General features: G+C 32.1%; 2 protein-coding genes across 4 annotated transcripts; one reads left to right on the top strand and one right to left on the bottom strand.

Annotated features, from left to right (window-relative positions):
- Positions 1–10,214: 10,214 nt before the first annotated feature.
- On the bottom strand, positions 10,215–14,737 carry LOC114731654 (uncharacterized). Its single transcript, XM_028918877.1, has 7 exons — positions 14,000–14,737; positions 13,751–13,831; positions 13,263–13,337; positions 12,452–12,496; positions 12,268–12,357; positions 11,990–12,091; positions 10,215–10,663 (listed from the first exon to the last, which is right to left on the bottom strand). Exons 1-7 carry the CDS (start codon positions 14,675–14,677, stop codon positions 10,469–10,471), a joined length of 1,266 nt encoding a protein of 421 aa, XP_028774710.1. The 5' UTR covers positions 14,678–14,737; the 3' UTR covers positions 10,215–10,468.
- Positions 14,738–18,347: 3,610 nt separating this feature from the next.
- LOC114731735 (serine/threonine-protein kinase AtPK2/AtPK19-like) lies at positions 18,348–22,873 on the top strand. Of its 3 annotated transcripts, none has more exons than XM_028918981.1 (7): positions 18,348–18,428; positions 19,714–20,658; positions 20,878–20,960; positions 21,055–21,178; positions 21,267–21,440; positions 21,743–21,850; positions 22,318–22,873. In XM_028918981.1, the coding sequence occupies exons 2-7, from the start codon at positions 19,981–19,983 to the stop codon at positions 22,615–22,617; spliced, it is 1,467 nt and encodes a 488-aa protein (XP_028774814.1). In that variant the 5' UTR covers positions 18,348–18,428; positions 19,714–19,980; the 3' UTR covers positions 22,618–22,873. The 3 variants fall into 3 exon arrangements, with proteins under 3 accessions (XP_028774814.1, XP_028774823.1, XP_028774832.1); XM_028918990.1 differs by lacking the exon at positions 18,348–18,428 and adding an exon at positions 18,545–18,640 and having other exon boundaries at positions 22,318–22,677; XM_028918999.1 differs by lacking the exon at positions 18,348–18,428 and adding an exon at positions 18,697–19,390 and having other exon boundaries at positions 22,318–22,677.
- The last annotated feature ends 926 nt before the right edge of the window (positions 22,874–23,799 follow it).

Here is a 23,799-nt window from a genome sequence, read left to right as displayed (position 1 = left end):
AACTGTTAAATTTTAAAATTTCACTTCAGTATTGATTATTATACTCATAAAGAAAATTAACTATACTTGAAAAATAAATAAAACACATTTTTATAGTAATTTTTTAATTTAGAATTTTGAAATTTAATAGTTGTTTTTGTGAGATTTTTTCATCTAACTTCCTAATTAGATATTAGTATATTACTATATCAGAGACCTGAAAAGAGTATTAATCAATTAATATAGAAAAGTATGTTCCAATCAATGCCAAACAAACATGTTATCATATAATGCATTAAGAAATAAAATAAGTTCACGTTCATATGGATCCATCTGGATTTGAAGTTTTAATTTTAATCCAGATTTGTCGCAAAAGGTTAGTTGTCATCATGTTCGTTGTCCCGCCTAAATTACAAAACAGCCATTGACATTTAGCACGGTGAATAATTTTGTGAGAATCTAGGTGATGGGTCAAAAATGGAAAATGAAAATATTAATGACAGGATCTGTGTTGGGAATTCCAGACAAATTTATACTCCCTCCGTTCCTTATTGTAAGAGACATTTGATGCTTATGGCATGTTCCTATATATAAGAAACACTTAAAAGTTGTCTCTACTTTTTTGTGTTGATTTCCTATTTTACCCATATTTATTGTCTCCAATTCACACACTCTCTCTCCCTCCCACTTCTCTTTCTTTCAATAATTTAATTGTTCTCTCTCATGCTCTCTCTCCTTATTAATGAGGGCATTTTTGAAAAAAAAATTATATTTTTTACACATTTATTGTTCTTAACTAATTTTAACTGCTTTTTTGATCAACGTAATTCGGTTATTTGTCTCTTATAATAAAGAACGGAGGGAGTACTTATTTTGTACGAACATTACCCAATTTAAATCATTTATGTCTTTCCACCTACAAAATCATTCCCCATAGATGCTTCTAGAAAAATGTCAAGAGAATATCAGTATGTCTAAGCTCTCTTCATATGCCCTTCTTTACACTTTTTATTTATGTCATAAAATTCGACATCATTTTTGGCCAAATAAAATTTAAAATTATGAACATCTGCCAGATTGCATTTAATTATTTTTTTGTATTTTATTATAATAAATAACAATGAATTAATTCATTCTATAAAATTTATAAAAAATTGTAAATTACATGAAATTTCATGTAATTCTTGATATTTTTATCCAACCATGTGATATCTACTTTTAAGCCAGATTCGAATATTGCAATGTGATTTTTGGCTCAATGTCATTTTATTTTCATCGATATGCTTTAGCTCCTAATATTATAATTTTTTTGCCTATCTTTATTGAATGTACATGTAGAAGAAGTTTTCAACGCAAAATATTAGAGGGAATATTTTTAAAAAATCAAAATACATTTTTCACATATAACTAGTTTAACTAAGTATTTTGACATGAAACGATATATGTTATTTTTTAGCACATTTTAAATGTAAGCACACATATTACGTATCAATACCTAGTATAAGACCTCATTTAAGTGTAACAGGTAACCTTATGTTGGTGAGAACAATTCTCCAAAGAGAGAAAAAGATTTAAAAAAAAAAAAAAAGTGTATAATGTCTTCAAGACGAGGCAACTCTTTCTTTTAAGGCTTAATTCACCATCGCATATTTCTTATAATGTAAGTTGGGTTAATATAATCAACAAATTTCTTATACTCTTCCGGTCCTTAATATATGACTCAATTGTTGAGTTAGTTTTGATCCTAAATGCAAGACTCATTTCTCATATTTATTAATTTTCTCTAAATTACCCCATGGATATTTCTTCAACAATAATCAAGTAGAAGAGGAAGATAGAGTATTAAGAAAGATGATTATAGTATTTTAGAAAAAACGTGTCATATTTCTTATAATTAATTAATTTACCTATTTTTTTTAATCTAATCAAATTAATTAAATGGGTCTTATATTAAGGATAAGAGGAGTAAGATATAATAAAAACTTTTAAATATGGATTGCACTCATAATATCCAAACCAAGACAATAATAATTTTTATAAAATAATTTGATTTTATCTTTACAAACATTTAAAAGCAAAGGCAATGCGTTTGTTCCTCTTATTGTTTACCAAAGGGGGTGATAATAATAAGAGGTTTATGTACACTATAAAATGATGTTTTGAAAAGGTCCATCTCAAAACAATACATTTTCATTTGAAAGTTAGTGAACCAACGTATCTTTAGTATTCAAAAGTTATTTATCATAACTCCCTACACTTTTCTTCCCATAAATTCCTCAATCTATAGGGATAGAACATGGCTGTTTAAGAGACACACCATTCATTTTGAAAATATTTCAACACCTTATCTCACCAAAATCAAGAGAAATGTTGAAGTCATTTAAAAATGAAAAAAAATTTTACCCGTAATTAATACCTTGAATTACCTTCACGAAGTTGTGATTATTACATCTGATCCTAAATATAAGAATCAGTTTAGAGTTAAATTTAGTGCTTAATATAAGATCTCAATTTATTTTATTTTCCCAATCTATAATGTTTTTTTTTCAAAATATTCATATTAATTATAAGGAGTTTTCACTAAAGGGTAATTCAACATACATGATTAAATAGGATGAGTTAGAGAAGTCAACACACATTTGTTAATGACAACCAACTTAACTCATTTTCTATCTAACTCTTATATTAAGAATCATACTCATCTGATATTATTTATAAGGTACTTCTAGTATATTTCACACAGACCAAGAAAAATCTTAAACTTTATTAACTTTCATTTAAAATTTAATAACTTTTCAACTTTATCCTTATTTACTACTGCCTCCGGTTCTAATTATAGGAGCTAATTGATTAATTTGAGGAGATTAAGGAAGTAAGTTGAGTTACTTATTTGTCTTAAATAAGTGTTGTCTTTCATAAAATATCCTTGCTAATCAAGTGTACTGGCTAGAACTACCATTGTTGGAAGGACTGCTTTGGGGGAAAAATGTATAAATATGAGAGACAAAGTGGACTGGGGTCTTATATTTACAACCAAAATAAAAGTCAAACAAAATCTTATATTAAAGACCGGAAGTAGTATACATTACACCTTATATAAACAAAGTCAACACAATAATAAATTAGAAATAAAATTATATATCCATACAAAAAACTTCTTTCTCTATCTTATAAATAAAACAAAAAAATATCTTTTATGTCTGTCCTATAAATAGGATGAGAGAAATTATGTTATAATGAAATTTTAAATAAGAATAATTTAAGAAAATATTCCCTCCAGTCCTAATTATAAGAGCCAATTGCCTGATTTGAGGATATTAAGAAAGTAAGTTGAGTTAGTTATCTGTCCTAAATAGGTGTTATCTTTCTTAAAATATCCTTGCTAATTAAATATATTGACTAAAACTATCATTGTTAGAAGGGCTATTTTAGAAAAAAATATATAAATATAAGAGACAAAGTGGATTAGGGTATTATATTTAGGACTAAAATAAAAATCAAATAGGGTCTTAATAACTGAAAACAGTATATAATTAATATTTTATTTGATAATCTATTTCTCCCTCCCCCAACCCCCAAAGATGTCTTGGGATAACAGTTGGTGTGCATCCTCGCGTTGAGGGTCAATGGGTGAGGGCAGATGCTGAGATTGGGTACTTGGAGGGATAAAGTACGGGTGGGGAAGACAAGAGAGGAACACGTGCGCATGAAATCCGTTTGCCGGCTACTTCCAATTTGCCGTTTGCGTCTCCCCGTAACTCGTGGGGCAAACGTACCTGATCTTCTATTCTCCTTCTTGTGAATTTACAAACACGCCCTTGCCTGCCTTGATTTTGTCCCCATCTCATTCTACCTGCGGTAACTTGTACGGTACGTACTGGCCATTGTGTTGGGTTGTGTGAGATGAACGGAACGGAGAACTTGCTCACACGCAGGTCGTGGCATTGTCCCTGTCACCTTCTGACCTTCTCCTTCATTTACGGAAATGCCCTCCCAAATCAAATGATTCCTACTCCGTTGGTGACAGGGACGCTGTAGATTGAAAGTTGCCACTGTTCCATTCTTGATTGCCTGTGGAAGCAATCACAGCTTTCCACTTGCCACTAAAATCAACATCAACAGGTGCATGGATTAGTTTTTTTTTTTCCCCCCTACCAAGGGATTTTACAATTTACAATATACTACCTCCCCTTCTTAATATAAAAACTTATGTAATTTTTATTTTAGTCGTAATTATAGTATCTTAATACATTTTGTCTCTCTTATTTATCCATATTTTTTTAAGATAGTTTTTGTAATATTAGTAATTTTAACCAATATATTTGTTTGGCATGAATATTTTAAGAAAGACAACATCTATTTATTACATGTAACTAACTTAACTAGTTTCCTTAATGTACTCAAATTAGTCAACTAACTTTTATATTAAGGATCAAAGATAGTATTGTTATAACTAAGTATATGAGAGGAGTTTTGTATAAAATCACCTATTTTAAGTAATGATGGAGGGCTGCAAACTCTCTCCAAGTCTAAAATCTATAGCCAATTAATATACGAACATAGCAATCTCATAAAGGGCACATGATAAAAAAATTCACATTTCACAACAATGGTCTGATTTAAGCATTGACCTCTCAAAATAATTTTTCCAATCTTACCAACAAAGTCAGATCTAATGAAAAAAGTCAGTTTCTCACAACATAACAAACTAATAGTTAAATTTTAACTGGAAAAAGTATCTACATTTATTTAATGTCTAACAGTATCTCGAACATGATTATCTCTAATGAGAGAATATTTATACCTTAAAAAAAGACAAAAAAAAAAAAAGATTCTCATAGTCTTTTGTTTACCTGATTAATTAACCACAAGGCTCTCACGTGAGAGATACCTCCATAGGTAATGGAAGAAAGAAACCTAACAACACCAATCCTACCCTGAACATAACAAAAAAAGAAAGAGAAGAGTATGTTTGTAGACCTTATATAATTTATTCAAATAAGTTGATGATATTAAGAAAGGGTAGGGAAAATAATGGTAATCCATAAACATTAATTGAACTTAATTGCTGCCCAAAAATAAAAACTTAATTGGGAGAAATTAACTTATTTTCACTTGCGTTGAAAAAGAAAAACTTATTTTAAATAAGGGGCATGACACGTGAGTTTGCTCTGATGACTGACGAGCGATCTGACTTTAATAAATACCCAATTCAAAGCAGGTGTGACTTGTGAGGGAGGGACCATTGTATGATGGTTATGCTGACACGTGCCAATTGCTGATTGGTCCAACCTTCCCTTCTTTTCCCTTCGTAGCTTCTGCGGCCGGCAAGGAAGTCCCTTTCACGTTGATATCCTCACAGTTTGCTTCCATGTGATAAGGCTGTTGAAAGCTTTCAGGAGGTGAGGAATTAATCACCGCCATGGTTTTCATTATTTTTTTTCCTTTTTTTTTAAAACGGTGTTGCAAACACACAAGAAATTTCATATACCTTGAAAGAAGATATCAATTTGCAAAACTTCATTCATAAAAATAACCAATTGCAAGATACATTGAGTAGAAGATATTTAATTCCTTTCAGGCAAGACCAGGAGTTTGAATTTTGTTAATAAGAAAACCATATTAGGAAGGACTAAGAGTTGTATAAGACATAATTTATAATTATTAATTTATACTTAAGGATAAGCATGCTAACATGAGTTGATCCAATTGATTAAGAGTCGCATAGGATCATGAGTTTAAATCTTACTATTAATGTGAAGACTTTATTGATAGGTGATCTGTGAGTCTTTCTATAAACGTTATCTTGGACTCATGTTTTTTTACATAATAAATAATGATAAAATAACGGGAGCCCAATGAAAAACCAAAATGATAGAAAATAATGATGATATGGTTCCGAAGGATAAACTGAACAGTTCCAATAGGATTTCATTCTTGAACAAAAATCTATTTTTTGTTTTATTTCATCTATTTCATGATCGGAATGGGGGGATAGACGTTATACTATGATTTTGAATCAGAAAACAAATGTTAAGAAATAGCATATCTATTTACTCTATTAATAACCGAGTCGGATCAATGTATAATAAGAGAGTCGCTAACACTAAAACGAGAAAGAGACGGGCTTTTAAAGGCAAGTCTCCAATTATGACGCTTCAAGATAGGAGGCGACTACGTGTAAAGTAAGCACGAACCATATAAGCCTTATCATGGACTTCTAAGTAGTTGCCGATAAAATTGAAGGTCCCCACGAACATCTTGCGGAGTTTTTGACAAAAGCTTCATAAGAACCTAATAGGAAATTGGAGAGGCTCAATCAAAAGAAATTGCCTTCCCTAGGTAGGTCTAACATTAAACAAGCCATGACAACTCTACCCTAGGCAAATTTCTTTGCGGATACGTGATCTTCCCCAAAAAGACAATACTTGCGCTTTCTATTGAGGTCCCGTTTGGCAGATCAGTGAAAATCTCTTATAAGTACATTTCATGCAAGTCGAGACAAAACTTCTCTTACATACTTGTCTCGTATTCTGTAAATCACTATTTTTTTAGTTAAAGTATAGGTATCCTCTTATTGGAGGTAATCCTATTCAAGACACTGTCAAGCACTAAATGTGAGTATCTCACCTAGCGGGGATTCGAACCTTAATTCGCCATGTTGTGAGGGACTAGCCTCTTCTGCTAAACCCAACTCCCGTTAGTTCCATAAATCACTATTGAAAATCAGCTTATAAGCTACTTATAAGCTGCTCCAAATGGGCCCTGAATCCACAGCAGAGAAGCTCTCTCAAAAATGAAACCCAACGATCAGCAAAAACTTGTTTTCTGAATTTATTACTGCCAGATTTTTAATATAAGAGTTTGTTTAGTTTTTATTTTGGATTTAAATATAAGATTTCAATTCGTCTTGTTTCTCATGTTTATTTATTTTTCTAAGATAGTCCTTGTAATAATGGTAGTTCTAGCCAATATACTTGATTAGCAAGAAAATTTTAGAAAAGACAATACTTATTTATTGCAAACAACTAATTTAACTAGTTTTCTTAATTTATTCAAATTAGTTAACGAGTTCTTATATTAAAGATTGGAGGTAGTATTAAAATTGACATTTTTATAAGATATTTTTCTCGCTCCAAATAGATAATGCTTGCGCTTTCTATTAAATCGGTATATCCACGGTGGAGAACGTCTCTTGAGAATGAAACCCAACGACCAGCTGAAAGTTTTTTCTGAATTTATTGTTAAAATTGACATCTTTATAAGATATTTTTCTCCCTCCAAATAGAGAGGCATAGGCTGGCAAATGCTGCTTCTCTCTGACAATAATGGAATAATGCTCATGGTTGTCTGCTTGTCCTCCATCATCATACATACTCGGAATCCATGATGCCTGTTGTCACGTTTCTCAAATTATTTTACATAAAATGAAGTTCAAAACATGTTAGCATGTTATTTTGATCTTATTATATATTAATTGCATCATTATTCTTTTTGCATAGGTATATATATTTTCTTCCCAGAGCCAATTCTATTCAAAGCATTACTAGGGGCCAAATGTGAGTACTTCTTTTAGAAGAGATTTAAACCTTAATTCATCACGTTGTAAAACTACATGTAATATTAAATTAATTCCATTTAATTGCATCATTATTCTGCTCATTGGTTATTTGGAAAACCATGTGTCATCAATATTTTTTTAATATCTTGGTCAAAAAAATTATTTATTTATAAAACGTTCCCTCCGATCCCAGACATATTGGGGGGATTATTTTGATACTAAATTATCTTCTTTTTTTTTTGGTTACAAAGGAGCGAGATCGAACCCGCAACGCGCACACACTACACACACATACCATTCAGCCAAACGGCTAGTGATGATACTAAATTATCTTTTAAACTTATGTTTTTTTTTCCTTAAGAGATATTTGGATAAAACCAAACCATGATTTGGAGAATAGCTTCTGAAAAATAGATTTTGGAGAGAATGGATTTTGTGAAGAATAGATTTTGTGAAAAAATGATTTTGAGAGGTAAGAGTGTTTAGATAGTCGTTACTAGAAGTACTTTTTACATGTGCAAATTACTAAAAAAGGTATAAGTTAATATGATAATTATATAAGGGATAGATTTTATAATATATTTTGATTTTAAGAAATAAAATTGTTAATAAAATAATTTTTACTAACATAATTAATAATATATAAGATAATATAATTAATAAATAATTAATATGTGTTTATATATATTTATAAAACATAATATTAAATATGTTTATAGAAAAATGATTTATTTTTTACTAACAGAAAAATATTAATTTTCTTTAAAGATTTAAAAATGAAATCCTATAAAAATTTTAAAACATGAAATCCCATAAAATAATTTACATACTCATTGTATTTTTAGCTTAGAGTTTAGATTCGCAAGTTCTTGAAGAAATAAAAAAGGTACACGTGAGGTTGTAGCTTAAATTTTTATGCTTTATTATGAAACAAAAAAATTACTTGTTAATATAAAATCTAAAAATATAATATTTTAGTATGAATTAAATCCGGGATCCTCTGTTAATATAAAATCTAAAAATATAACATTCCTCAAGGTTGAAAAGTTGGTTAAAAAAATAATCTTTGTTAAAAAATAGTCTTCTACGTATTAAATACAAATGTCAAAGAAATTCAAAAGCGCCCCTTTCGTATAATTTGAAGGCATCCTCAAATCCGAAGAGGATCATCCCCAATTCCCAATATTTTCTTAGAATTACAATAATATAAATATGCCTTATTTATAATAAGTTCAAAAAAATTATAAATTAAAATATACTACTCACTAAAAATTATAAATATGCCTTATTTATAATAGGCAAGAGCTGAGCGTCTGCCCAGAAGTTTTAAAGTTTTAATGCTGTCCTTATGGCTCTCTCTCTCCTCTTCTCTTCCCCGTGACCTTCCGGATAAAAAGTGTTTTTAGTCAATGACCGTTGTCTCCAATTATCACTCCACTTCGCTCAAAATTTTCTGCCCAGAAATGACAAATTTCTGTTTCTGATAATAAAATCATAGTTTCACTTAGAGTGTGTTTGGATCAAACCAAACCATGGTTTAGAGAATAGCTTTTAGATAATAGATTCTGGGAAGAATAGATTCTGTGAAGAATAGATTTTGTAAAAAAGTGATTCTGAGAAGTGAGAGTGTTTGGATAATCGTTATCAAAAGTACTTTTTATATATACAAATTACTAAAAAAACATAAGTTAATATGATAATTATATAAAAGATAAATTTTATGATATATTTTAATTTGAAGGAATAAAATTGTTAATAATATATTTTTTACCAACATAATTAATAATACATAAGATAATGTAATTAATAAATAATTAATATGTGTGTATATATTTATAAGATATAAGGTTAAATATGTTTATAAAAAAATAATTGAAAAATGTTAAAGTCATATTATTATTGAGATCTACTCTAACAGGCACAATCATCCCTCTAATTTGAGCCAGAAGCAGAATGAATTCACTTCTCCTGAAACTATGGTTTCAGATTATTGGCCCAAAATTAATGCTGTTTGGATGACATCTCACCAAAACCATGGTTTTAAGGGTCACCCAAACAGACCCTTAGCACGGTTTGACAATTTTTGAGCCAGTTCGGATAACATTTTATGCAAACTATGGTTTTGCCTTCCAAATCATATTTTGACTCTGTCATCCAAATAAGCCCTTACACTATCTCTTGTATAGCATATATTAATTGAGATTTTTATTGATGAGATATTTTTCAACATAAATGATGGAACGTGAAGCCTTGTCCACTAGGCTGTCTTTTTCTTTTCCAGCACATTTTTTTGACATACAACTAACTCTTTTAATTTCATTAATTTTTATAAATTAATTATCTAGCTTTTAGAATTGACACCAATATAATTATCACAAATAATATACCTATTTCCAAATCTCTCTCTGTTTTTTTTTTTTTAAACTGATGACAGACCAACCTAGATGAGTAGATGGTATCAAATTATTTCAAAATATTTTAATACCTTGGGTGGACACTTCATCAACCAAGACTCCAAAGAGGTCATGATGTTGACATTTGCACCTTAAGTGCATACTATTGTTTCATTGAAATAGAATTATGCCCAACTTAGAGAATATGATCAGGCGGTCAAACAATCAAGCTGTACAATAATTGTTAAAATAACATCAGCATTCAACTCACCATTCTGCCATTAGTCGAGAGAAAATGCTAATCTTCATTCTGGGAATAAGGCTATTCACAATGTGGATTAGGCTGTGGACTATAATAGATTACTGAATCTCTATAGAATATAACATGTTCTCACAAAGAGCATTGTTATGAGCTATGAACAACTACATTGAGTTAACGCAGAGAAACTTGCTTCGCTTATAAATATTGTTGAACTTCTTCGCTTATATAGAGACGTGTTTCCTTGAGAGTTCCCAGAGAATTATTGAATCAGATTTAGAGGTAATCCATAGGAAGTTCCAAATCTTCCTCAGTATCCCAATCTCTTGGACTGCCTTTCTTTCTCCTAAAACTTCTCCTTGACCTTGAAGCGTAATCCGAAGTTGCAGTTGCTGATCTTTCAGTTTCAGAGTCTGAATAGTATTCTTCAACATCATCCAGAGTCCCAACGTTCTGGTTGCCTAATAAACCCTGCAGTGACAAAATAGTCGTTTGGTTACATTACAGCATTGAAAACTGATTCAAAGCATCTAAGATTTATAATGTTTATTGAGTCTTTGTTATCATTATTTATTTTTTCTTTCCTTCTCGTTTTTTTTTTCCCTTTTTACTTGAAGACACGTGGCCATTTTATATCTTCAATTTTTTTAATTATATTTTTTTTACTTACCATTCTATGATGCACAGTCCTGTGATTTCAGGAGAAAATAAAGTTCAATGTGAATCAACATAAGAAGAAAGTATTGGGAGATACACTATTTGCAAGTTATAAATAGTGTAGCTTATCTTAAATTTCATGCAAATATGTAGAGTTACCATAGTTGCAAAGAATACGAATAAATGACCCGATGCTTGAAGTGGGTGTGGAAAGCAAGAGAAATGAAATGGATAAATTTTGTTCGTAATTTTTTTTTTATTATGTTTGCTCTTAAACAAGAAACTTTTTTTTGAACAGTTCAGTAACATACGATTAACTATTTTTTTTTCAAAAATAAAAAAATAAAAAATTACATGTTATTCTTTATTGAGGGACCTCATAACAGACAGTTATTCCACCCCAAGTCTTGCCCAAATCAAATCAAAATGAAGATCAAAAGTCAAAACCATCTCAGTTCCTGTATTTGTTTCCATGCAGAAGCCAGAATGAGCATGAGGTTATAATCTTGAGTTGGAGACAAACCTACTACCAGGCAACTGATAAAGCTGCGGATTTTACCAAGACCTATATTAGATGATGAAGGAAGGAAAGTGAAGTTGAAAGAGTTACTACAACTGAAGAAGAAGCTTGTCTTAAGTTTCACAACCGTAGAGCAAAAAAGGTGACAAAGAAGGAGAGCTTAGGGGATGTCGTGAGACATGGGCATTGTTGGGGGTAGCCGACGGTAACTTTCTGGGGCTAGATAACCTCCATTCCAGTGGGAGAACAGGTGTGATCTGTTTTGTTAATTGTTAGAACTAAGAAAGTGTGTCGTGAGGAGAGCTCTGGCCTCTTGAAAATCAGAACCACCACCCTTATTTTGTTGCACTGAATGTTTTCTGTTCTGCTTTTTGTATCTTCTACCGTTGGGTGTATTGGGGAATAGGATTTGGCCAGAATCAGCATCTTATTAAGTTGTACAACTGATGATTCAGTGCTTCCATCCATTAATATTAAAAAGATTCCCCAGTTTTTCCCTGCCTGTGTTATTATAGTGTCCTTATGGTGTTGCAGGCCACTAACAGAAGACAACTAAAATACACAAGCACATCAACAAGCGAACCTGGCAACTAGTATCTCAGTTCCCGAGCTAAAGATACCTTTGAAAGTCTTTGTATGCGTGAAGCAGCAGCTTCATGTATGACAACTGCATCGGATACAACTTCCAGTACGTCCTCAATCATCAAAGAGTAGGTAGTCACCTAAAACATAACAAGAAAACATTCTAAATTAGCAAACTAAACCTTAGACACTGAATCTAATAAAATATTCGACATTGTTCTTGCATTTAGAGACAGAAGATGGAACTACTACAAAACCAAAAGTGACAGCAATCTATGCTAATTTAGTTAACCTTGATGAGAGACAGCCCACTTACCAAACTTGACGGGATGATGGAGAGTCCAAATGAATCAAGCTCAAGCTCTTCAACAGCCCCAGAATTTATGTTGAAATTGTACCCACGCACCTAGGCCAATTAAGATTTCCAAAATATAATAAATAAAGATTAAAAAAAAATTCCAAATAGATATGATGCAATTGTAAGAGAAACATATGATCACCTTTCCAATGTTCTGTTGAGAGGGTGTTACAACCTTGTATCCTACCTAACAAAAATAAATAAAAAGTTGAAGGCTTTGAGCAGATGCTTGAGCCCTTACGCAAATCGAAGTAGAAAAGTAAGAATGATAGTTCTAAGTAGTATTGTTTTAAGAGGAGGGGTAAGAAAGTCAAATATAAACATCACAAAATCCAAGAAGAAAAGACATGAATTTGTTTCTAAGATGATGGATTATAAAGATGGAGCTAGAAGCAAAAAGATTATACAAAATTACAACTCCATAGAGTGAAAAACAAATACTTTTCAATAGAAAGAACATCCCACAATTCTATCATGCAATCAATCACAACCAGAATCCCAAGTCAAATAGCGAATTTCTGCAAATAAAAGAAACAAAGTCACAATTGAAAATTGAGCTCAACAGGAATAAGATATCATTCCTTCTGTTAAGGAACACTTAATCGTCTGCCATGTATTTGTAACAAAGATTTTCTCTCGTTTTAAATTTCTTATTCTAATTCAACTTAGCCATGTAGTTATTAACCACAAGTACAAACAAGTGGTGCACATATTGTCTACATAGAAGCATCTTCATTACAGAAGTTCTAAGGAAAACATTTGATATGAATAGGAAACATAAATTATCTGCATTCTTGGATCAAAAAGTCAGATTTCAAGTACGGCATAACACAAAAGCAAACTTTTTAATCACAGTATGTCAGGCCAATGGAATGAACACCTATCAATCTCATAAAAATGAAACAGTTCAGAAATTCTCAAGTCTTATTAAACAGCATCAGTGTGTGACATACCAGAGTCTCCAGTCCAACCATTCGATATTCATTCTCTACAACACTTTCATCTTGGACAAGGACAACATCCCCAACCTGAGAAATAAACAAGAGGAACATGAAACTTTTTAATCAATAAGTCACCCGCAGCAAAAGGAGTAAGGCACACCAATACTCTGAATTAAAAATTAAATATGACCCCAGAGAAAGGTTATAAAACCCTGCTTCAAATATTACATCGGAACTAACAAAAATTACCAGCCACTATTTGGCATTGTGAGAAATAAAGAGTTGGAAGCACTGTCACAATCTTCATAGTCGGACGGAAATCTAGCCTAAGTGATTTTCTCTTCACATCAATGCAGGCAGAAAGACTAGAAAAAAAAAGAAGTAAAAGTAAAGAGTAAATGCAAGAGGGAAAATATGTTCGAATTAGCATATGCACATTCATCTCAGCAGTACCAGTTTACAAGAAGGAAAGCAATCTCTGGATTTAAAATTTTTTATACCTGGCTAATATCCTCCAGAAGGAACCTTTCTGATTCCCCGGAAAGCAAGTTTGGCCTCACCTCTACAAATAATACCACCCACTGAAGAAATGAAATTTTCAGCAAACGACTTAGCCCCATAAATATACATCAGTGACCGACCAATTTATACGTGAAATCTCAAAAAACTTGCTTACAAAGAAATTGACTGGGGTTGAAGTGACAAAAACCGAGTGCTACAGTAACTCAGATGATAAATTAAACACTCACAGAGGTGGTGTCCACCCAAAGCTGCGAGACGAATCCCAAGCTAATAGCAGAGCGAATGCTGATGACTTGTTTTGCCAACAAGGTCGACCTTCTGATAACCTGTTTAGCTCTTCTAATTCCAAGTTTAACATTAAATTTCTCGTCTTTTTCTAAATCAACACCATCTGTATCACTCTGAACTGGAACCAAATCTTCCTCCCTTGAACTATTCTCTTCCTTTCTGCTCCGCTCATCGACGTTTGAACCAGAATTCAACTCAACAAAATCCTCTGATCCCGATGAAGCTGTCGTATCGTCCCTGAAACCCAGATTATTAGCTGGGTCTCTGGCGGAAGACCCGGGGATTGGAAAATTTACTGCATCCCCATCGACCCGATTTCTCTCTAAACCGAATATCTTTTCCCCTTTATCCTCAAATTCAAGTTCATCATAGAAACGATAATTCTTCGAGCCCATCCTGCGAGAGCGTCGATTTGCCACTGAAGCACTCTTAAGGAATTGTGCATCGCCATTGTTATCATCTGCAGGGTCTAAATAACTGGCATTGAATGAGTTTACACAGAAGGGGGCATGGAATCTGGGTTTAAGTTCGTTTCTTGGCCTTAGATTGAGAAAAGCTAATCTTCGAGCTGTGGCCACAGAATTGGCGATGGAATTTGAAGCAAGAAAATCACACATAGTCTTGGAAAACCTTTTTAGGGGAGTAGCATTGCTTCTTGTTGCGCGCGAACCAAATCTAATGGATTGATGGATCGATAAGAACTAACAAGCACGAGATCGAGGAATGGGTAAAAGCATTGAACTACGTTATCTATCAATGTAGACTAAACTATTTTATTTTCTTTTAGTATATTTTTAAAGACAATATTTATATCAAATTCTCTATATTTTTTCTAATCACATATGATTATGTACTACTTACGATACTAATTATAAGATCTCATTTCTAAATTATAAATGAGTTCTTATAATTAAGACCGGAAGTAGTATCATTTTACATAAAAAATAGGACATATAGTAATTGAAAAACTTAACATAATATATATAAATATTCAACTAAATATTTTCCTATTTTTAAATAGCATAGAGTATTAAAATTAAAATTAATTTATCTATCAATCATCATTTAATATAGGGAAAATCCCAATTAAATCCATATGAAATAATACAATTCCAATTTAGGTCGATACTTTTAACAAATTCCTAATTAGGTCAAGAGGCCTAATTAGGGATTTTCAAATGTTACTAAAAGACCAGAATGTCCCTTTGTAATAAAAAAAGAAAAATTGAATGTAGGTGTAGGCCTGATTTCAGTTTTAATTATTCTTGTAGATTTAATTAAAATTTTTTTAATGAAAAACAATTAAAAATCAAGATAAAAAATACATGATAATGAATTAAAGATTTATAGAATTCTTCCATATCTATTAATATTAAATTTATGATTTCTCAAATCATGTAATGATTGATCAATTCATTCTTTTTTTTCTTTCTTGAGAAGAGGGTCGCCAATGTAACTTCTAGTGGAAGGAGAATTGGCACAGCAAGCAAAAGAAGAATCATCTTTGATATAACATTCCTACAGTATGAACCAATATCTTATTCATGTTTCAGTTTGTGCCATTGTTTTGATTTAAAGTTGAAAGTATAATAATCCTTGAGATAATATATGATAGCATATGATCATCTACGTTTGTGTAAACTATCGTGAATCTTCAAACCTAATAGAAGCTTTTCTTCATGACCAACTTCAAATCTAATTAGATTATCAATATGTTTGTGTTGATTACATGATTCAAAAGAGATTCGTTGAGCAATGTTTTATATCTTTTTGATATACTCTCACATTCAACAGTATAAAACGCTGTATGTGGAAATTGTTGAATAATCATATACATATTCATATTCTTTATCCATTAGTTTTTAGTTAACCTATCAACCATTTTTAGTCATGTGTTAATCATATTAGTTTTAAAAAAATTTCAATTAAATCTAATTAAAATACTAATTAAATTAATTTATTCATTGCAGGTTGGTATTAAAAATAACGTCTCTTTCTAGATCAACAGTTGCAAAAGAACTATTTTGTTTTTTTCATGTAGATGGGCAATTTGTGAAGAATGTTGAAATTGTACCAAAAAAAAAAAATCTTTGATCCTGTTAATCTTTGATATTGTAAAATTTTTTATTAGTTCCCATATTTTTTTTAATTCTATGGATATCTATAAATCACGTATTTTTTTATCTTGACTTTTCAATTATTTTTTATTGGCCATAATCTTGATTTTTCTTTTTTATTTGGTTTTTTATATGATAATGTTTTTGGCCAAATTTTTATATGATAATGTTTAAAGGAAAAACATGTTAGTTAAATTTAGTTAAAGAATTAAAATTGAAATTAGGCTTTTTAATTACAAAGGACATTTTGGTCTTTTAACAACATTTGAAAATCCCTAATTAGGCCTCTTGGCCTAATTAGGAATTTGTTAAAAGTATAGGCTTAAATTAGAATTTTACTATTTCAAATGGATTTAATTGGAATTTTCCCTTTAATATACGCCTATAAATATTATGATAAGCCATCTTGTTTAGTGATTTGAATAGCAGGCTTGCTTTTCCTCTCAAATTTCTCGTCCACGCCTTATTTGGATGAAAAGAAAATTAGAAAGAAAATAATACTAAGAGTGAAAACTCATCAAAATAGTAGTTTTACTATTTTTGAATTTTTTTTTTTTACTATTCTCTTCCCCTGCTTTTCTCTTTCTGTTCCCTCCTTGGATATAGATTTTTTAAATGTTTGGAGATGAAGAACGAACATGCCTTATTTATCCAAAATAAATAAATAGAAGAACAAATATGCCCTTATTTCTAATATTCTTCTTTCTTGTTAAGGGTTTTTTTTTTTTTGGTGGGTGAAATGTATGCTTATACTGGTTCTCTCTTAGTTGGTCTTATATATGGAGCAGGATTTGAGGGGTTCACCTCCTAAAAAGAAAAGATATTGACATTTTCTGGTGAGTAATGAAGAAGATACCATAGCAACACCCTATCACTTTATGAAAACATGAACAAGTCTTAGTAGTCTCTTCAGAAACATTCCCTTTCGTTTCTAATATAAAAGTCATTGAGTGGATTGAATTTAGTTTTAAATTAATATCTCAATCTATTTTATGTCTTTTTCATTTAAATTAATTTACATAACTTATAAATTAATATACAATCCAGTATTATATTGGAGTATTTTGAGAAAATCATTTTATATTTATTATAATTGATTAATGTATTTGACTTTCCTAATCTACTTAAATCAATTAAGTAGCTCTTACAACAAATGACAAGCTTAACACACAAATGTGATTAAATGATTGTTCAAGCTGTGGAAAATGCGTTGGGCAATTCTTATTATTTTATTACTACCGCTGATTGTTAATATAAGAGTTAGTTGATTAATTTGAGTAAATTAAGAAAGTTTGTTAAGTTAGTTACTTATAATAAATATGTGTTGTCTTTCCTAAAATACTTTTACTAATAATATATATTAGTTAGAATTACTATTTGATAAAACTCTTAACATGTGTAACCCTATAAGGACTGTCTTAAAAAAATAAATAAATATGAGAGACAAAATAGATTAGCATCTTATATTTAAGACTAAATTGAAAGTTAAAATAACTCTTATATTAAGTAGCAAACGCAATACAATCCAAAATTCAATTATTACTGTTTTGTTGTCTTTTTGTACAATTTTTCAGTTAAAACAATTCTTTTTGTACAATTTGATTTGGACCCTATCACATATTGAGGGATATTTAGTTTAATTTATTTTAAATGATTTTACGTTATAAAAAATAAATATGTAAAAAGTGTTTTGTTTTTATATAAAACACAAAAACATTTTTCTAGAGAAGGAGCTAAACAAACGCATCACGCATGCCAAGCAATGAGGGGGTGGAAGAGTACAACATAACAACCGAAATATATTCACTCTAAAAACTAACATAGACAAGACATCTAAAAAATAAATATTTAGAGGCAATGCACGATGCGAGTTAATAAAATATTAAAATTAGGTAGAATTTAAGATAAGCATTATATGCTTGGTAAATAAAAAAACAATATTACATGAAAGAATATCATCTCATGGTTAATGATAAAATCGTGTGAAACCAAATCCAACTAGCACAAGGAATTGGAAACCAAAGCGTAACAGCATATTCTACCCTCTTAAGAAATTGCCCAATAATTTGACGCCACGTGTTAGGAATAAAATAACGCCCCCCTCCCCAATTTGCTAGAGAGAGAAAAAGGAAAAAGAACAAATAACGCAAACCATTCAACGATCTATAAGTGGCGGCTCGAGTTCCTCTCACAGAATTTTGTGAAAAGGCGCCATCGCAATTCTTTTTGCTCTTCCCTGCAACATTCCCCGGTACTCCATCCTTGCTTCTCTCTCTCTCTCTCTTTCTATCTCGTTTTCCCGCTGCAATTTCCTTTTCCTTCCGTAGATTTCAAATTATCGAGCAAACCCTTGAGTCGCATGACAAAGTTTCTTACTTTGACCTTGTCTTGGAATTTAACGGTTCGATATTGTGTGGGCTGAGTTAACTGTTGAATTGCTGGCATTAGTTATATCCTAACCAAGTAAAATTTTTTGTTCTCTAGCTGAATATAACTTCTGCTGATGAATTTTTGTGTTCTCTCGGGACTTGGATTGAGTTTTGATCCATTGGATCGGGATCATAATTTAGACCTTTCTGGCAGATCTTGGTTCCTACTATAATCTGGTTTTTGTTTTTGTCGATAATTTATTTCGAATAGACAATACTGCTTGTATAGCTCTTCTTAATATGTCATGAAGTTGAATTGTCATACTTTGGAATTTCTTCTGTCAATGGAGTCATACAAGTGCTTCGTAATACATGTAAGAGGGTTGTTAATGGGGGATAAAAAGGGAATTGAGATCATATGTAGCTGGCCTCAGGTAGTTTTAGATTATGTAAGGCAAGAGTGGTACCTCTAACGACCCTCTGGGAGTTGGCTAGAGGAGGGAGACAGAGAGGAAAGGGAGAGGGATGTACTGGATTTTCAGTTTTGGAGATTTGTTAATGAATTCACTTATATCTGAGAACCATTATCTTATTGTCATTCCGTTTCTTATGGTCAAAAAATAAATAAAAAAGGACCACTCTCGGATTTCCTCTGTACCAAAGTGGTACCATAAACAGTTTCAGATTTCCTCTATACCAGTTTCAATCACAGTTGTGCCTGAAACAAGGAGATGAGATGAGATGAGATGATCCGAGCATCTCCATGAGCTCAAGCTCACGCTCTCCTCAACACGAACTGAATACCAGTACATCTACCTTCCTTTTCTAACTAATTCCCAGTCAGGTAGGTAGAGGTCCCACTCTTCGTTAACAGAATTTAAAACCACCTGAAGCCAGCTGCATGTGATCTCAATTCCTTTTATTTCTTGTCATACACCTCTGTTAAATATATCAATTATACCTCCTTGGCCCAGCTTGACTTGTTATTTTGTTCTGTTATCGGTTCAAGTTATGTCACTTAGAATTAGAGGTGAGATTATGATTAGTCTATTTGTTGAAAATCTTACCTCTAGAATTGCCTAAAGGAAATAAAAGACTAGCCAAGTCCGTTGTGGCCGTGCATGTGATGTCTTTCTCATCTTTTTTCTTTCTTGGGTTAATATGCAGATTGCTAATTGGATCTTCATGAGTTCAACAACTACTGGACCATACTTCGTTTCCTGTGCATCGGGAAACAAGAACAGCCTCTTCTGCTGGATTTTGCTCTCCTTACTGCCAAAGTATTTGGGAACTCCATTTGCACGCTTCAACTTTCTTCTCATTCAGGCAATTGACAGGAGTCCATCAGCAGTTGGGGGAATTTAGTTGTAATTACTTTACAGCGTTGGTTACTTTGGCCATCAGCATATTTAGATCCCTGTGCTAATTGGCGAAATGGTTTCCTCTCAGTTTTCTGATTTGCCTAAGAATGGCGTTTGCAAACCATTCCAAACCCAAAGACTCTTTCCTACAAGTCTCACTGACAATGTAATTACGGACCAACTTGAGCTTGATTTCTCTGATGTCTTTGGTCCAGTTACAGTGCCTTCTATAGAAGTGAATGATGTTGATTCTGCTATTGTTGAGCTTGAGGAAGAATCAAGTGAACTCGTTTATGATGATCCAGCTGTCATTTATACCCGCTCACATTCATTAGTTGGCCCTTCTACCTGTGTTAGCCAATCACTTAAGCTTGGAAAACTCACTTTACATGGAGATGAGGATTCATTGGAAGCAGCGGAGCATGCTGCTGGAGAGACCATTAAAGAAGTTGATGAATCGAATGTCAACATTGCCATCATTGAAGAATCTCTTGAATGTGATAATGGTCATCTTGTGAAGATCCAGGGAGTGAGCATTGAAGATTTTGAGATTTTGAAGGTTGTGGGACAGGGAGCATTTGCAAAAGTCTACCAGGTGAGGAAAAAGGGTACTTCTGAAATATATGCAATGAAGGTAATGAGAAAGGACAAAATCATGGAAAAGAACCATGCTGAATACATGAAAGCTGAGAGGGATATTTTAACCCAAATAGAGCACCCCTTTATTGTTCAGCTCAGATACTCTTTTCAGGTACTTATTCTCAAATTAGTAATACTAGGGTTTGTAGATGCTGTTTTGTTCATTATTGTTGTTGTAATAATCTATACCCATTGGCATTGGTTTCTTAAATTCAACCTTGCTTGTGTAATGTGTTAACTGGATCTTATTTTCAAGTAATCTTTAGTTACCATTCTACTGCTTTCTCTTGACGATCATAGATCAAAATGGTGATATGTTTATTTTGTTCAGACAAAATACAGATTGTATCTAGTGCTGGATTTTGTAAATGGGGGTCATCTTTTCTTTCAGCTTTATCATCAAGGCCTTTTCAGGTACTTTTGGTTTTGGCCTTTCTTTTCTAAGAAATGTTACACAGAGGAGGATAAGTACTTGACTTTGTTGTTTCATTCTTGCTTTTGATTTCAGAGAGGATCTAGCACGCATATATGCTGCTGCTGAGATTGTTTCTGCAGTTTCCCATCTCCACACAAACGGAATAATGCACAGGGATCTAAAACCTGAAAATATCCTGCTGGATGCTGATGGCCATGTATACCCCCGCCCTATTTCATGCTTGTATGACTTTTTCCTCTGCTTTAGACTTCAAATGATCTGAGGTTTTTATATTGATCAACTAGGTTATGCTGACGGATTTTGGCCTGGCCAAGCAATTTGAAAGTGATACAAGGTCTAATTCCATGTGTGGAACAATAGAGTACATGGCACCTGAAATTATTCTTGGCAAGGGCCATGATAAGGCTGCTGATTGGTGGAGTGTTGGAATCCTACTGTATGAGATGCTTACTGGAAAGGTTTGCCTCCTGCTTTTTGTATAATTATAATTGTTCATTTGGATCTTTGAAGTTGATCGAGAACTTATATCTCATCTTGCCTGGAATTCTTACGAAAAATAATGTGGCAACAGATCCTATTTGCTTTTTAATGTTGTTACCTATTTACATATCGTACTAATTTATTTATTTTTGTCGGTGAACATATTTTATTATGTTTTTGTGATAAACTTTTGTGTTCTTGGGGGTTGAGTAGCTGATGATGTGCTTCTGGTTTGGAATAGAAAATGATTGTTTTTGTTGTTTGGTCGTCGTCTCTGCAGCCTCCCTTCTGTGGCGGAAACCGTGAGAAGATTCAACAGAAAATAATTAAAGACAAGATCAAGCTGCCAGCATTTTTGTCTAGTGAGGCACATTCCCTGTTGAAAATGGTAATGATTAGTTCGCCAAGAATTCATTCTTTTTTTATCACCAAAAAGAAAAATAACTCTTTTTAAATAATATTCTTAGCGTGAAATCAAAAAACATTTCCTCCACTTCCATGTGATATTTGGTAAGCTGACACATCAATTTCTTGTGCATTTAGAAATCCATTCATGAGTTTTTTGAATATCGCATATGAAATATTAAAGATTTCCTTGTTTTGATTCGTCATACTTAGCTTAGGGATCACCCCCCCCCCCCAAAAAAAAAAATTCTATAAATACGCATTCCACTTCCCAATGATTGGATATTTGAATGTTCACCCACCAAACCCTGCCATAAGGTTCAAAATTTTTTCATTTTAGAGAGAATAAATTGACATACTTTTGCTAGAAATATATAAACCCTTTTTATTTTGATTTCTCGCTGCTACTTGTTTATAAAAGTTAAATAAACGCGACTGTCCCTGTTACAGCTTCTGCAGAAAGACGCGACTAAGCGATTAGGCAGTGGGACAAGGGGAAGCTTGGAAATTAAAAATCATAAGTGGTTTAAACCAATCAATTGGAGGAAGTTGGATTCACGTGAGGTCCAACCAAGCTTTCGCCCTGAAGTTGCTGGAAAGCATTGTGTTGCCAACTTTGAGAAGCGCTGGACCGATATGCCCATCGTCGACTCCCCGGCTGCTAGTCCAAATGGTGTCAATCTTTTCAAAGACTTCAGTTATGTGAGATCTGCAGCTTCCTTCCTTCAAAGGAATAGCCCTTCTTGCTAGCTTTAACTGGCGGCATATGATGCATGAGTTTTCTGCAATACTCGGCTTTATTTATTTAGCTGCGTGAAGACTGTAGTACTATGGTACTGCAACAAACATTTTAATGTGTCCTTATGTGTTGTGTGGGATTTACAGCTCGTTTATTATTACATTTAGCTGACTTGCTGATAAATTATTGTGGGATGGACAAATACTATGTGATTTGGCATCCTATTGTCTCTTTGCTGAGGTGCAATTTCATCTCTACTTCATCTGAGTTGGATGATTTTACTCGAGAAATCGAAATTGGAACACTGCTCTTCACTGCGTGTATTTTCCTACTATTGTCATGTTGCTGCGATCTTTGCCTTCTGTATTTTAGGAGGGATATTTGGATTTTAAGAAAATAAAAAAATCGAAGATACGCAATAAAATAAAAGACATAATAATATCCCTTGAAAATGGCTCTATGAACAGTAATTTGCAAAAAAAGAAGAAGAAATTATTATGCGTATTCTCTTATTTATGTGCCTGTAAAATAGACAGAGATAATATAAAAGTACAGGGTTCACCTTTTTTTCAAAAAAGAAAAAAAGGTATAGGGTTCAAATGTTCTTCCATCTGCCTTTTTATGGGTTATAATTTTTGAATGAGTTTTGTCCTTTTTACAGGTTACATAAACGCAGATATCTGAATATTTAATTGTTATTTCTAATTAATTATATATTTTTTATCTTTTTTTAAAAATCATTTTTTGGTCTGTGTTTTTTTTGGTCACTTTCTTTTTCATCCACGCTCCCTGAAAATAGAAGTATTTGAAAAAATAAATTACATTTTTTACATATTTTTTATCTTTAATTAAATTAACTTTTTTTTTATTCACGGGACTTAATCATTTATAGCTTATAAAAGGACCTGGGCATTATTAATTATTCACATGATAAGACATTAAAAATAACGAATTCTAAATTATATTTATATATATGTGTGTGTTTTTATTTTCTTAAATTCGTTTTTCTGGGCAAAAACTTGGTTAACTGTAACGTAACGTGGATCATCGATGATTCAAGCTCCTGGTCAAAAAACCGTCGACGTGTCAGCGATCAAAAGAGCTATTCATTAACTTTTTAAGTAGATTTTTAATGTAAGAACCATTTTAATATTTAATTTGATTATAAATATAAAATCTTAATTTATTTTATC

Source organism: Neltuma alba, unplaced genomic scaffold, assembly GCF_004799145.2.
Source record: "Neltuma alba isolate B1F8T4 unplaced genomic scaffold, ASM479914v2 tig00002539_pilon, whole genome shotgun sequence".
NCBI classification, from domain to species: domain Eukaryota; kingdom Viridiplantae; phylum Streptophyta; class Magnoliopsida; order Fabales; family Fabaceae; genus Neltuma; species Neltuma alba.
Note: the sequence above shows the minus strand (reverse complement) of the source record. Positions and strands in the feature narration are given on the sequence as shown.